Source organism: Pteronotus mesoamericanus, unplaced genomic scaffold (genome assembly GCF_021234165.1).
Source record: "Pteronotus mesoamericanus isolate MK-2021 breed Mesoamerican mustached bat unplaced genomic scaffold, CSHL_Meso_final contig_20, whole genome shotgun sequence".
Classification (NCBI taxonomy): Eukaryota; Metazoa; Chordata; class Mammalia; order Chiroptera; family Mormoopidae; genus Pteronotus; species Pteronotus mesoamericanus.
In genome coordinates, this window is record NW_026555085.1 from 70426272 (window position 1) to 70443526 (window position 17255).

At 38.1% G+C, this 17255-nt stretch overlaps 1 protein-coding gene across 1 annotated transcript in view; it reads left to right on the forward strand.

Annotated features, from left to right (window-relative positions):
- SLC35F1 (solute carrier family 35 member F1) overlaps window positions 1-17255 on the forward strand; it is a 357318-nt gene that overhangs the window by 266443 nt on the left and 73620 nt on the right. The window contains exon 3 of the mRNA XM_054569875.1: window positions 14288-14415. Coding sequence (XP_054425850.1) covers window positions 14288-14415 — 128 coding nt within the window. The remainder of the gene's footprint in view (window positions 1-14287; window positions 14416-17255) is intronic.

Sequence of the window (17255 nt, forward strand, 5' to 3'; positions counted from 1 at the left end):
TTTTCCCTTAAGTTTATTACTGTTTTAGTAGAAAGAAATACACATGCAACATGTTAAAAATATAAGCAAGGATATGACTAAGTTCCCAAATCAATAGAACAATGCATGAAAACTGTAAGAATTCAGAAGAAGAGTCAATGTGGGTCATATTGAGGAAACTTCTCTGAAAAGGTAGGATTTGGGGCAGCTCATTTGTCCATAAATAGCCCTGCCACTCCCTTGGGCTCTGATAGCTGTTAGCCTTATTCTTACACCAAGGTTGACCCTGTTGGTTGTTCTAATCACCAGCCAAGCAGTAGCAAGCCCTGGAGCATGGCTGCCTCAGGGAGGCATAGGCCAATTTATTTATTAGTTTAGATCAATATTTCCAAAACAGAATAAAATCAGTGGCAAGCAGCATCGCAGTCTCTGGGAGGCTTTTTCCCAGGCAGATTCCTGAGCCCCCTGCCAGACCTGCTGTGGAAGAATGTCCGAGAGCCCAACAGTCAGCCTTTTTAAGTACTCCCCAAGTCATTTTAGAGTGCACTCAAGTTTAAGGACCAGGCTAGACAAAGCTGAGGAAACATGAAAAAAAAAATCTGATTTCATAAAAAAATAAGAATTTACATAATTTTACACACATACTCTGGAACCTCTCTGCTTTGTGGACATGATAGCTGTGCCATATCTATGTCACCTAGTGCATGCCATGCAACAAAGAAGGGTTCGCCTGGGACAGATGTTAGCTTATTATCCACCATGTTTTCCTCTCTTGGTTTTTGGCAGTTACAGTTCAAATCATCCCATCTCTCATAATTGGGTTAGATATAACTGCATTCAGCCACTCCATCTTAACAGTATTTACCTAACTGAACACAGCGCCACCAACCCCTGAAGGGAGTGATTTCTCCACCAGCTACAGCTTTATGGAGCTTCAAGAGTTGCTACAGATGCTACACCGCACCAACAAAAGATTCCCCGTAAAGGCTTTTGCAGGCTATACATAAACAAGCTTTGTTTATAGATGAAGCAACAAAGGCAGGGAACATCTTGGCCATTAGCACAATGGCAAGGCACCTCCACCAACACAGAATGCAGGGAAATGAACAAGGGAAGTACTCAGCTATTAAGATCTTGTCAAAACCTCATCTAGAGGAGGTGTCAAGGATGCTTCCTGACCTCCAAGACTGAAACAAGGCCATGGAAGTGATAGAATTCAAGTTTCTGCATTTTCTAGCTGCTGAAAAGGATAATATCACCTACAACTCAAGGACACTGTAAAGAGAAATATAACCGTGCTGGTAAAATGCCTTAAGAGGTCTACAGACACCTAGGCCCTATTGATATTCATATCTTCTGGACGCTGCTAGTTCACTTTCTAAACTTTCTCTTCACAATGGAACCTCTTCTTTTTCTAACTTTCTTATGAAAATTTTCAAATACGTCAAGACGTAGACAAAATAGTCTAATGAATACCCATGTGCTAACCTGTCAACTTCAATAAGTTTAAAATCCAAGACAGGCTTATATTATCCTTACCCTCACTACTTTCCCCTTCCTCTATTATTTTAAATCAATTAACCTGTAATAATATTGATATGTATTTCTAAAAGATAAGAACTTAAAAATTGCTACAATGATCATATTTTAATTTAACAATAATTCCAAATATCCCATTGGTATTCAACTTTCCTATCATCTCATAGGTATGTATTTTTTGCAGTTTGTTTAAATAGGATGCAAATAAGGTCTGCACATTGCAAGTGGTTAATGTTTTTCTTAAGTTCTTTTAACCTGTAGATGTTCTTCTTTTATGTTTATTGCAATCTATTTGTTAAAGAAACTATCACGTGGCCTATACAATCACTGCTTCTCAGACCATAATACATACAAATGCTCTGGGGTGGACCGAAGATTCCACGTGTCTAACACTCTTTCAGTGGTGCTGTTGCTGCCATTTCATGGCCCAACCTGAGTCCCCAGACTGGATTTTGCTGATTGAATCTTTACAGTGCAAGCATTTTAACATGCTCCTCAAACCTCTCTATTTCTTAAATTGCATTTGAGTCCAGAGACTCGATCAGATTTAGGTTATTTCTCTTTCTTTTTTTCTTGTATAGGTAGGGTTGGCTTTTTTTTCCCCCTTCCATTAGGAAGTGCATGAAACAATGCTTGGTTGTACCTTTCTTTGGAATTCTAGTAGCTTGACTTTCAAGGCCTGTGTCCATTTATTTATTAGGGGGTACCAAATAATGATATTCTAATTCTGTCATTTTTTGTTCATTTATTACCTAGAACATTACCATAAAAACAAATTCCCCTCATCTGCTACTTAGTTACCTAGTGTTGTAGTTGATATAAGAATCCCAGGGTGAAAATAACTTTCTTCTTTTCCTTTATTTACCAATTTTCAAAATAATAAGTTGGTTTACTAACATCTTATGGTGACCAATTAGTTTTTGGGGGTTTTTTTTTTTCAATTGGATGGTTATTATTGTTCCTGTTGCTTCTAGATTCATTTTGAACTCATGGATTGAAACATATCTGGTATATTTTAATCCATTTCAGTTGTTATCTTCATTGAAAAGCTTCAAGTTGGCCCCTGAGTCCTTGTCACACAACCCTAGCAGTTTTTTATTGTTTCCTTTCCCTTACGTATGACAAGATGATTCAGATTTGACTTGTATTACATTTCCTGACCAAGATCTGCAATCAACCATTTCTCCAAAGACCATTGTTGGGTTGTTTGTTTTGTTTTGTTTTGTTTTTTGTTTTGGTGGTGGTGGTTGTTTTTATTGGAAACTGGCACTTTAAGATGATAATCTGGGCACAACGCTACTCATTGCCACAAGTTAATATAGTGAAAACATTTTAATCCCATAAATATATTCTTCAATATTTTCAGATGGAAATTACACATATATACATATATTCTAGAAGTATTTTATACTATTACTATATTGCTCAGAAAACACTGCTTTATTTCTAATAAACTTCAGAAAGATCATATAAATAAACATATTTCTGATTTGTTTTATTAAATGTACCATGTAACAAAAGCATCATTCTTATAGTACTGAATACTTTGCAATAAAGAGTTAGAGCAGGGCTTGGAAAAGTTACTTAACTTCCTGTAGATCCAATTTCATGATCTAAAAAATACTTTTGTCATAGGTCTGGTAATAACAAAGCTTTCATTTACCAAGTACTGACTGGAGGCCAGACACTTTACATACATCCCCTTGATTAATCGTATAGCAATATTTTCAAGTAAGCAGTGTTTGTCCTGTTTTATAAATAAGTAAACTTTTCCAAGGTGACACAGCTCGTGAAGTGTCAGAGTCAGTATTTTAACACAGGTCTCTCTGACTCTGTGCTTTTGACCACGAGTACAGGGTGGCAAGTAGATGAGAACATGAATATGTGGTGCCTCTGGCCCAGTGCTTGACAAACGGATTTCAGTAAAAAGTGATTTACAGGTACCAGAAGTGGCCTTGGTAGATCTGTGCTTGGCATTTGGGATGAGGGATGGGAGGGTGGACAGAGGAGAGGAAGCCAGCCAGCATTCTGCTTTACTGGGGCTTCTGACCCTTTGACACTCCTCTTGTTAATTTCCCATGTTGGGTCTAACCTATGTGTCCACATGACAGATGCTCTTGTGTCCGAGCTCAAGGTCAGCCCTCGAGAGCTCAGGCTGGCACCTTCTGTCATGTTGTCTTTTGAATATGCTCAGCAAATGGCAGGAGTCCGGGGGCAAGCCTGCCTTGGCCTCTTCCCCTTACATTGTGTGTCATTAGCTGCTACACAGCTTTTTGTTCAAAACAAAATTTACAAAACTGACAGATTCGTCTGCTAATGTCAGGAGGCATCAGAGCCAATTACAGGAAACTGCCAAAAGGCATGTAGGGTCACTTTTCACAAAATGGGATGAAGAAAAGGAAAATAGTCTTGTCATTAAAAAGGACAAATACATTTTCCTCTCAGCAGGCTCACACCAGGATAATAGAGAGATTTATATTAGAACATAGTTTCATTATGATTGCTTTGAATAATTTCAAATCAAAGTATCGCCCCCACACACAGCCAACCTATCATTAACCATTTTGAGTGAGCAGTTTTTTCTCATTGTAACTGATAGCTTTATAATGACAGAAAATTTAGGAGTAAAGCACGAGGTTTTTACACTTTCAAAAGAGCAAATAATTGCATATATTGTTTAAAATCACCTGGAAAGAGACTAGCTGTTCATTTTAATTTGAATTCAGACCTGGAGAATTTTGGGGTCTATTCTGAGGTATACCTAATATGTATGTACTCAAGTTCTTGAGCAAGACAGGAACAAATTTAGTTGTGTTTAAGGAAAACCTACTGCAAAAGTTTAGGGTCATGGCCCCAATACTACCCTTAGCTCAAACCAATTGTAAGAGTCCAGGCTAAATGAGAAAGTTTAGCGTTCACACAAGTCTACTGTCTTTCCCGGTACCAATTGCAAGTTGGGGGTGGGGGGCCCCCTAAAACCATCCTCAGATTCAGTAATTTGCTAGGACTCGCAGAACTTCCTGAAAATAATTATGCTCCTGGCTACAGTGATTACAGGGGAAAGATACAGATTAAAATCAACCAAGGGAAGAAACATACCCAGGGCAGTGTCTAGGAGACGTGTAATAAGTCCCAAGTTTCCATGGTCTTCTCCCTGTGGAGTTGGATGTGTTACTTTCCCAGTGCCAATATGTGACAATATGGACCAAATATTGCCAACCAGAGAAGCTAGCTAGAATTTCTGTGTTTGGGTTTTTTACCGGGGCTCCATTACATGCACATGATTGATCACCCTCTTGGCTGATCTCTTCTCTAGTCTCTGGGCATGACCCAAAGTTCCCACCCTAAATCACACTGTTGGTCTTTCTGGCAGGGCCAGCCCCTACCTGAAAACACATTGTTAGCATAGGACAAATCCCAAACCTCTTTGTGGGCAAGGTTAAGTTCTTTACTACATAGCTATGCTACATAGGAAGTTTGACATGAGAAAATACCAGCTTCGATAAAAATCAGAAAAATACTAACAAGAGCTAATGCCAGGCACCATGGCAAGCATTTTATAAACAGTTAATCCTCACGAACACTGTGTGGGGAGGTCCACCTGATGGTTCCAAAGTGTTAAATGAAGAAAATTGAGTTTTATAGGGACCAAATTGTACAGCAGCATCATGCACCCAGTGTGTGCAAGAGGCTGGTTTAGAACCCACTGCTGAGTGGCTCCAGTGCCCTCCTCATGCTGCTCTGCCAAAGGGAAGCTGTGGCTGCCATGTGCCTAACTCTCCAGGGCACGGTCCTTGTCCTCTCTGAGGAGATCGCCTCCTCGAGCTGGGCGCACCAGCAGCCACGAGGCGAAGGCCCAGACTGGCAGACTCACTACTTACATCCCACACCCCTAAAGGAACTCTTGGTGAGACTCCCTTGAGCAAGGACCTGCACACATGAACAATTGCAGAAGATACAGAAAGGTAAAATGGTCCCCAGTGGGTGGTTGTATAAACTGGATAAGTGTTTGGGGGAGGAAGGTATGTTCTGTTTTAATGGGTTAAATTTTAGTTTTTAGGTGAGATATATAAATGTCTTACAACTATATATATATATAAATTTAGATGATATATATGTATATATAAATGTCTTACAACTAGAAATATAGGACAGTAATGTTAGTTCATGTTTCATCATGCAACAACTTAATATTTTTAAGATTTTCAGGTTCTTCTTTCAGTTACCGATAGTGACAATGTTTAGTCAATGTAGAATGTTATTCTCTTACAGGGTTTTCTTCCGAAGAATATAAAATGGATGCTTTGAACTGTATACCTAATTTTAACATTTGTGGGGGGGATTTGTTTATGGGGCTTATTTAGATCTCATGCATTTTTTCATTAAGATGTAGAGGAACCTATACACGTATGTAGATTTTGGTCATGAGCTTTCAATAACTGATAAATGCAGTTTTCTAATATGGACTTTTCGATATCCTGAAAATCCTTTTATTTGTTCAGCTGCCTATTTGTTTTAACAGCCCGTTTAATAAAATTGGGGAAACTCACTATCAATTTTTATATTAATATGAAAAAGACAATGTTAACAATTGTGTTTTCTCTCTTAAGACACGTTAAGACCGTAGGAACTTTGGGAATTTGGAAAGGTGTATGATATAATTGTGCCACATAAAATCAATTACCTTAGCTTTATAAAAGATGACAGTTTTTAAAAAACAGGAGCAAAATGTTTCTAAGATTTAAGTGATTTGGTTCATATTAAAAATGGTAACATACATTGAAATGTACATGTTGCACTTTCGTATTTCATTTGCAATGTGTAAATGTTTTTGTCCCAGAAGAAATAATAGGTCGAGTTAAGAATTAGAGCTAGAATATTGTATTTTAATTATCAATGCCCCCTAAAGTGGGAAGAAGTAAAATAAACCTACCGTTAAGAAATCTATCTGGTATGCAATCATATCTATACTTATATGTTTTTTTCTCTCATATTCAGCTTTAAGTAACAGCTACCAGACCCATATGAGATTATGATTCATTTTTAATTGCTTTTAGGTATTTTTCCAAACTTTTACTGGGCATTTCTGGAAATCACCCAATGATTGAGCAGATATAAAAGGTGTTACTCAGCTATCACACTTTAATAACAAGATCTTACATTGAGTAATTTGTCAAAACCACTCTGCTAGGCAGAGTTGAGGATGTATAAAAAAGAATGGCGTGCCAAGGGAGGCTGACAAGAGTGGCAGAGGATTTGGGAAGGCCTCTGTGGGGAGGTAACGTGGGGACCAGGTTTTACACTTGTAAGGTGGAGTGTGAACGAGAGAGGTGTGAAGGGAATGAAATGGCAACTGAGGAAAGTCTCTTCTCTGTGCTTTCTTTGAACCTCTCAGTGGAGTTTCCTCTTTATGGCTTGTCTGCCCATCATATACAGAGTGTGTGATAACAGGGACCTTGGACACACCTCCTCAGAAGCCCCAGCCCTCTAAAGACCTAGTAGGACTAGAATCTCAGGGAACAAAGCAGTTCTGGGTTTAGGCCTCAGGAAACAGAAGTGTGTTCACAAGTCCTCCACTCCCAGATCAAGAGGTAAGATCCAATGGATCAAGATAAGGGTCTGGGCCAGGGAAGAGGCATCAGGATGAGGCATCAGCCCGCCTCTGACCCGGACAAATGTTGCATCAGGCCACAATGCGATATACCGCGACTCACCAGAGTAAGAGTTGGAGTATGTGAGGCCAAAGACCTAATAAGTAGTAATGAAAGTTCACTTTCCTAGGCTTCCTCTAGGTAGTGTCCATCACACAGGGATGCTAATATGTGGTGCGTGGCTGGTCGAGGACCCCAGCGTCCTGAGACCCTACCAATTGCTACCATGTCTGTGCATATACCTTGAATTAGATAATAGCTTAAACACATCACTCAAGCTTCTTTTAATTTGCCTGTGAGAGAGTTGTTATGGTCCCCATTTTATAGTAAAGGGACTGAGGGACAGAGCCAAGTTACTCAGTACCACATAGCAGAGGACAGTCTGTGGTCACCCCAGGTCTGGTTTCTACCAAGCCAAAATATTAAAGGTCTGCCTTTTATGCTTTTCTTAATCTCACTGCTTTTTCTAATAGTAAAAAGGAATTTAAAAGTACAAAATAAAATTTAACCTTCGTTATTTATCTTTTTTGTATTTCATCCTTACACTCAGTTCACATGATGAAGTGCAATCAGTTGCAATACATTCTGTGAACAGTTGACATTTTCATTTCCTTGTTAGTGCATTTATTTTGTTCACATTTCTACGTAAAGAGAATTGGTTGGAATTCTACATTCTCATACTTTAAATTTCAGCTTTTAAAGGCAAGTAATTAAAATCTCCATCACAAGTCTTTTTTTTTTTTTTTCTTATTCACTGATTACTACGCAAACACTCCCCTTCGGAGTCCTAGTAAAGAAAGATGGCATTATGGCTTCAAATTGTGAGCCAAGAAAGTGTCTATTCAAGCAAGGTCTCGCCCTCCGCGCAGGGGCTTCCCTCTCTGCTGCAGACTCTCTGTGCGGTGCGTGCTGGGCTCTGTTCTTGCATAAAAACCCCATGAAGGATCACACCACCCGTGAGAGCCCTTAATGAAAATGCTGTCCCAAGAATAATGTAGCTGCTTGTTCCTTTAGCTGAATTCACCTCGGGTGCTGTCTTGCAGTACTTTTATTCTCTGCTCAAACTACCACTGGGGGTGAAGGAGAATACCATGAATCAAGGCTCTTCTGTCTTCCAGACACTGTTGTGAATGTGGACCATGTTTCAGCCTTTGTCCGTTAAGTTTCCACTTCCTTCACTCTGCATTCATTAACAAAGACCATTCGCGCTCCGCCCAGTGTGCGTTCGTTGTTGTGAAGCTCTGGGCTTCAGCGAGTAGTACAGTGTATAAGTCATTCTTGTAATTAAATGTTTTGAAGCCATAAAATTGATTTAAAGCCTCATTTTACATTTCACAAGGGAAACTGTCACGGACTTAGATAAGGCAGGAAGACATCAAATCCTTGATACCCAACAGACGGTGATGGGACACAGCTTCATCCCCTAACCCAAGACAGGGGCATGTGCACATCTGCGCAACTGGGCACTGGAAACTCCAGGGGGCGCCACGCACTTTGGCTTCCGTTGATGGGCACCCCCTGGAGTTGGCAGTGGAGCGCCCGGCGGCTGAGTTTGGACAGGGAGGTCATGAAAGATTCTTTAATGAGAAATGCATGACTCCCTGAGGACAATGACATAATTACAAATCATTGAGGCAAAGCAGTACAATACTAACGTGTATGAAGCCTTGTGCCTGACAGTCATGAGTTCAAATCCCGACTTTTTTGGCTGTGTGATCTTTTGGGAAAGTTACTTAACTCCTCCAGGCCTCTCAGTCTTGTCATCTATACCTCAGGTTCATAACAACATCTATTATACAGGGTTATTATGAGGATGAGGTAAGTTAATATATGTAAAGCATGCATACACTGTCAGATAGTATCTGTTACAAAAATTCAAAAACAAATTTGATGGCTCATCCTGGTGATGCTTAGTAAACTTAGATATGAATCACATGAGCAAGAGTGTCAATGATTTCACCTATTATCCTTGATTACTGAAGCAGTTACTGTGCTAGAATACTGGTACTTCAAATTAGAAAATTTTAGATTATTTTTTACATGTTCGTGAATACTTGTATACTCCATAGTCCTTTAAAAGGAGAATGAAGACAAAATAAAACTCCCTATCGATTATAGGTATACACACTCACAAGGATGTGTTTTGCTGCACAGTTTCAAATAGAGAAAAATTGATAAGAACTCAGATGCTTATCAGTGGGAGACTGGATAAATGTGACATGTTCATAAAATATGAAAATATACATTGTTTAAAAAATGACTTAGCTCTACATGCTGTAATAGGGGTACATTTCTAAAACAATGTTAAGTGTAAACAACCTCAGAAGAATGACATGTACACTGCATAAAACAAAACTTTCATTTAAAGTTTTTAAAAAATACCAAAGAAAGCTATATATTATTTTGGATATGTGCATATGATAAACATGAAGGACACACAATATCAAGATGGTATTTGAGGAAGGAGGGAAGGCATTGGAATCTGGCAGGAGCAGAATGGGGTGCAGGGACTTAAGTTTTATCTGTAACATTTTCTACCTCAAAAAAAAAATACATGAAGCAAACATGGCAAAATGTTAACATTTATTTAATCAGGTTGGAGGTTACATTATACATTATTCTCTATAATCCTTATTTATATTTGAACATAATAATAAAAATAATTAATGGAATCCATCTAAATGCCAAACCATAATTCTAAAGTTTCCACCATGGATTTTATTATTCTTTCTAATTGTTTTTTTAAAGAATTCTAAAACATTAACATTCCACCAGTTGTGCTGGTATTTCTTATGAACTGCCCTATTTCATAAGGTTTAGGGAGTACTTTGGTACAAGGGCTCTAAAGACTGCATTTTCATTATTCTAGAAAGAATTTTAATGGCCTGCTATACATCAGTGTTAATGAGAGTCATGTAGATAAATCCCTAAGCAGTCCTTTTAAAGGTTGCATTTATTACTCAACCAAAAATAAAAATGCTCTTTCTCACTATCCTGGATAAACCTGCTAAGCAAGCATGTTGTATGTTTTTAGGTGCTTCAAGTTAAATAATATGGAAGCATTTATTTAGGGTGTTTTGCTTTGAAAACTTCTTCAGCAAAACAGCAAGGCAACTAATCATTCCTGTGAATCTATGTAATGAATTATACTTTGAATATGTTATTGATTGGCGGAACAAACAGACCATGACCCAGATTTTCAGTGTTACATATTGAAATGTGGCTGGTATTCTCCAAGTCTGACAATTCTCTGTTCATTGTGTAAATTAACTGGGACAATGGCCTGTGATTATAGCATTGCAGCTTTGTAGTTAAATACGCCATTGACCTTTTTTATGGCCTATTTATAGTGTAGAATGGTAACCAAATTAATTTTGTCAGATGTTGTCTACATTCTAACTAGAAAACAATTTTCATTGTCTGTCACATGATTGGTTATAGTAGATATATTTTAAATACCTAGATTTAAATACTATCTAACATTGCTAAGATTATTAAACATAAAATTTATTCATGTATTTTGTACTATTTATTGTGTAATCACTGTGTAATTTTGCATTCCAGAGATAAAGTGATGGCCAATACAACACTACTCTTTAAATTAACAATCTATGATTATTAGACTCAAGAAAACAGATCATTATAATGCAGTGAAATAAGTACCATTTGTAGGACTTGTAAAGGATGTTACAGGAGCACATTACAGGGAAACCCAACCCAGTCTAAGATCATCAAGGGGAGAGATCACAGAAGACTTCCTGGTGGTAGTGTCTATGTTGATTCTTCATTTGAAGACTGGAGAAAGAATAATCCAAGCACATGGAAAAGCCCAGAGACAAGATAAGAGAAAGCATACTTTGGACCAAATGTTGGGGTTGTTACTTTGGTATGAGGAACCTTTACTACCCTGAGGTTGTCTCTCTTTAGAATTTCTAGCTCATGTCATCCTGAGGATGGCCATGGAATGTCAACCATCTGAAAAGCTTAGATTTAATCCTCAACCCAATCCCCAAACCCCATCCAAAACCAATTAAATCTGTGGCTTGTCCCAGGTATTGGGATTTTTTAAAATATCTCTCAAGAAGATGTGAATATTCAGTCAGGTTGAAAATCACTAATTTGCAAGGTAAATCCTGGGAGGTGTGTTGATTTTTCAAATGTGTATGCAAGTAAAAAAGGCAGAAATACTGTGTAAGGGGATTGCCAAGATGAGCTGGCTGTAAAGAAGTGACCTTGGGGATCATATTCACTAGCTATGCATCTAAGTACAAAACAATAATAAATGGTATTCATATTCTAGAACTGGCTCTTGACATATTCAGATAGATAGTACTGCACACTTTTTTCAAGGCAATTTATTCCAAAACACTTAGCCAACTCCTACTACATGTCAGTATGCTAGGTGTTGTGGTATATATATATATACCACAACATATATATAGGTATATATATATGACATTTGATGTCTTACCATTCAAAACTTTCCAGTTTGGTGAAGAGGCAATTTGTAAATAGTCAAAATCATGTGACAGGACTATACAAAGCTGAGTAAAGTTGCCCAGCTGGGGAGTGGTGCCAGGCAAAGCATCAGAGAATAGCTAAATTTTGAATGATGAATAGGGTTTATCCATTCACTGAGACAGAAGGCTCTTCAGTGTGCTTGGAGCAAAAGATACGATAAGTGTTGTATCCAAAATGAGTCTAGAAAACTGGGTTAGCTAATGAATGTCAAGAGACCTCTCCCTCCTTGTTGCCAGCTAGTCACAACCTCCTCATAGACATTCTCTATACAGCCGGAAAGCTTCATTTTCACATCTCCATATGGTTGAAAAGACCACCTATGTGATGCTCATTGGAATAACACAAAAGGCAGATATCAGGAGGAGTTCAAAGTTCTGAGATTGACCCAGAGACAGGGAGGGGTGTAGAGTCTACTGAGGTTCTTGATGACCAGTAGCAGCACAGGTATAATACTGAAGGTATGCGGCACTAGAGAGCCAGCCTGTGAGATGACCTCTAATGATCCTTGTTCCCTAGCAGCCACATGCCCTTGAGTGTGGACTGGACTTACTGACTCTTCTAAAGAGAAGAATACTTGCAGAGCTGTTCAATAGATACAGGCAAAGATGCTCATCATCATTAATCATCAGAGAAATGCAAGTTAAAACCACAATAAGATTCTACCTCACACCTATCAGAAAGGCTATTATCAATAAATCAACAAACAACATTGGTTGGTGAGCATGTGGAAAAAAGGGGACCCTCACACATTGTTGGTGGGAAGGCAGACTACTGCAACCACTGTGGGAAAAAAGTGTGGAGGTTCCTAAAAGTATTAAAAATAGAGTTGCCTTATAACTAAGTAATTCCACTTCTGGGTTTATATCTGAAGAAACTGAAAACATTAATTTGAAAGAATATATGAACCCTCCCCCCTATGTTCTTTGCAGCATTATTTATAGTAGTCAAGACATGGAAGCAACACAAGTGCCCATCAATAGACAAGAGGATAAAAAAGTGGTGGTGCATGTATAGAATGAAATCTTACCATTTGCAACAGCATGTATGAACCTAGAGGGCATTATGCTAAGTGGAATAAACCAGACATAGAAAGACAAATACCATATTTCTCTTATATGTGGAATATAAAGAACAAAATAAATGAACAGACAAAATAGAAATAGACTTAGAGAACAGACTGATGGATGCCAGATGAAAGGAGTGTTGTGGGGTGGGATGAAAAAAATGAAGGCATTAAGAAGCACTGATTGGTAGTTACAAAATAACCATGGAAATGTAAGTTGACTTACATGTAAGAATACAGTCAACAACATTGTAATAACTATCTATGGTGCCAGGTGGGCACTTGAATTATTGGAGGGAACACTTTGTAACCTGCGTGAACACCTATCCACTGTGTTGTACACCTGAATCTAATACAAAATTGTGTTGAGTGCAAGTTGTAATCAAAAAATAAAATAATAAAACAAAGAAAAGAAGAAAAAATAAAAAGAATACAGTAGAATTCTCATTTCTGATATTAGGTTATAAGAAAGACTGTGGCCTACAGCTTCCATATTGAATTTCTCTCTCTCTCCCCCCCCCCCAACTTCTGCCTTCCTCCCCAACCAACCCTTCAAATGAGACTTCATCCATGGCTGATAATTTGGCTGCAACTTAGCGAGAAACCTTGAACCAGAGGCACTCAGTTAAGCTTTGTCCAACTCTTGACATGCAAAGACTATGAGACAAGAAACATTTGTTGTTTTAAGCAACTATGTTTTTGGATAATTTGTTATGCAATAATACATGGCAAATATAGTCACCATTCACATAATGTTTCTGCATATTTTACATCTTCTAGTAAGTCCTCACAGGTTGACTCCACAGAGCTATCGTTGTTAGTAATCATGTTTGCCCCTTGAGAAATAAGATGCATTTCAGGCCTGAAATACATAAAAACAAGCGTGAAGGACTAAGGAATGCAAACTCTGTTGTGGTGCTATCAGTTTAAAAGGCAAGGTGGTGAAGGTTACAGTTGTTTGCAGTATTAAGACCGTGGTCTTATGGCGCTCTTCCACCCGAGTGCTTGCTCCACCTTCCTTCTCTTCCCATCGCACACCAGAGTGTGACGTTCAGAGTAGGTCATAATCAAAGCTGAACGAGCACTCAGCATGGCGCCGTGGAGCCTTACTGCAGGTCTGCTGCCAACCTTTTGTCCACTGGGCTCCCCTCTTTTCATTTCTATTTTACCACAGTCCTGAAGTTTAGGATGATTTGGACTTTATGTATTTATGCAGCCTTTCTGGCCTGCCTTCCCTTTTATTTTAATATAATTTTTTTTCTTCAAATGTCCATGAGAAAATGTTTTGCATGGTGAACTCCAAACCTGCCCAGTCTTATTGGCATAGAAACCAGTTTGAAGGGCTGACTCTACAGCGAAGACCGCTAGCTAAGCGAAAACATGTCAGCCTTTGACACATTAATTTATTTGTTTAATAAAACATTTGAGATGGCATGGTTAAACAATAATACAAAAATATTTTGGAATCCTTCTAAGTACACAGTTTATTTTGTGTTTAGAACCTAACCCATTTCTTCTCAACTTTGTAACACAGGAGAAGAGAACCTCCTGGCAATTTTACGACGAAGATGGTGGAAGTATATGATTCTGGGACTCATAGACCTGGAAGCCAATTACCTGGTGGTCAAGGCCTACCAGTACACGACTCTGACCAGTATCCAGGTACTGACGGCGCCCCGTTTCTCCACAACCTCATCAGTTTTCAGAAGTCATTTGCTTTCAGTTTAGTCGCTTAGGAATCTGAACACTACTCTCTTAAGTTTTGCAACAAGAGGGAAATTAGTTGTATAAAAGTTAACTTGAACTTTATTTCTATATTTTATTATTTTTTCCTAATTCAAGTCTAATTGGACATCTTTTTCCTCTTCATTCTTAATACGCTATGATAATCATTTACTATGTAGGAAAATAATTTGTAGCTATGAATACTGCCAACTAATTTTATGTCAGTAGGAGAATTATTAATAAGCATAAAATTATTTTAATCACAACTTACAACAATTTTAGAATATGTTCAGGGATTCTGATTAATCAAAATGTATAATAATCTTTTCTTTCAGCTGTCTTTAATAGGGAGATTTTGCAATCTGAATGAACAGAATTTTTCCTAACAGGACAAGATTTAAATTTCTAAAATATGTTATGGATGAAAATAGCTACTCCTTCCTTCCTTCCTTCCTCTCTCTCGTTTTCTTTTACATATGTAGGTACACACACACACATGCACACACACAATTACAAGTCTAACTTAGGTTTTCACAATTTTCACAAGACACCACCTGTGTTCCTCATTACATCATAAATAATAAGCTTGACTATTTTGGTTCCACTCTCATTTCTCTTTTAATGGCAATATTATGAATTTATACTCATTCCAAAGTTCCATGATGAAACAAAATGTTGTTTACATACTAGATTTGACTTATTATTTGAAACCTGAACAGCATTTCTGCCATCTTAATAATTCGCTTAGAAACAACAAAAACAAAAATGGAAAAACAAACAAGCAAACAAAGCACCTGAATAAATTTAGATTCTATAGGTTGAATAGGGATCTATCTAAACCTGAGAGAGATGGGACTGCATGCTTCTTCCCACATGCTCGATGACAAACAGAAAGAATAACTTCAAATTAGCTATTTGACCCCCTATTTAATGCTGTATTCTATGAAAAGTTTATTTTAATTCTGTAGCAAGACAAAAAATAATAATTCCACTGAAATATCAATTGGTTTTTATTATAACTTACTGAGCAAGGGATGGGGGAGGTGAAAAAGCATGTTAAATCTAACAGTTTTAGAACCATTTTGCCACTCAGAACAAATAAACCTATTAAAAAATAGCAATGGTCAGAATAGAAAACATTTGCTCTCAGAACCATACCTGTAGTGCTATTTAGTAATTTAATTCTGTTTACTCATTGCAAATTGGTAGAACTAACAAAGACCTACAATGATTTTCCCTTGTTCCTATAAATATTAATTGAGCACATAATATATGCTCTGCCTTCAGTTTTTATTCATATTAATCAATAAGGAAAATATTTTAATTAAGCCTCTGAAAAATGTGCTAGTTATTGCAGATGCTGTAAAGAGAAATTCATCAACCTTGCCCTCCAGGAGTTTATGAATTTGTAAAATGGATAAGAGGCACAATCTATTAATAATAATAATACCAGGTATTATAAGAGAACAGACACCTAAGTGCTACAGTTTCCAAAGGAGGCAGAGATGATGGTTATTTGCCAAGGCAAAAAAGTGCCTTTTCAGATGAGTCTAGGAGATTGGATAAAATGTGTGTATAGCTTTGTACTGAAATGAAGAGCATGATAGAAAACTGGGGACAGGAAACCTGGGGAATATGTTTGGAGAACAGTTATTCCAGTTTGATTCATCAGTCACTTAAGAAATCATTACTGAATATTTCTATGTTTAATACAGTGTATTAGGTGTTTCACACACCTGTGAGCAAAAAATAGTGTTTGTGCTCTCATGGAGTTTTCAGTCAAATGGGGAAAACAGCCTTTCAAACAACCAAATGAAAGGATGTATCATTATAACTGGGGATAAGTGCTCTAAAGGGAAGTAACATAGTTCTGTCAGATCATTTGTCAAAACAACCTGACCTAGATTGGGAAGTTGGGGGAGAATTTCCTAAAGAACTGATGATGGAGCTGAGATCTGAAAGAGGAGCAGAAGATGAGTTAGGAAGGAAAGAAATACAAGCAAAGGAAGCAACATGCTAAAGGGTCTGTGGTAGGAAGGACCTGGGCGAGGATGAGCTTGCGGACAAGGTCATGTGGCTGGACAGAGAGAGTGTAGGAAGAGTGGTACGAGATGGCCTAGAGAAGGAGGCAGGGACCCGATTCCATGAGTCTTGATGGCCAGATCAAGGGTTTGAGTCTTTAGGCTAAGTGCCGTGGAAAGCCAAATTTGAGTTTTACAGTCAACTCAGGCCGTGGTATGGACAAGAGATGGAAGTCATGGGTGCTCATGAAGGAAGAGACGATGACAGAGTCAAGAAGTTAAGTTGGGACCATATTGTAGGGGGCTTCAGTGCCAGGATGAAGAACGTGACTTAATTTTGTAGGTAAAAGACAACTGTGAAGGTTTCTGAGGAAAGAAATGACCGACTGTAACCCAACAGTCCTTTTTCAAAGCACTTGTGTTTCAACAAGGCAGTCTTCATTAGTAGCTGGCAGAGCACCGGATGACTTTTGTGTTCTGATTCCCTGAATGACAGAGATGTAGAGCAAGCAGGCTTGAAGAGGCCCTCTCGCTCCGTCCTCTTGCCCTTCCAGCTCATCCACCAAACATATGATAGAATGTCACAAACAATTGATACATGAAGCTTGAAAAGAAAAATATAGTTTTGAGACCATCATAGACTCATAAGAAATTGCAAAAATACAGAGTTCTTTGAACTGTTTACACAGCTTTCCCTAGTGGCGACATTGTTTTATGACTGCAGTACGATGTTAAAACCAAGATATTGACATTGGC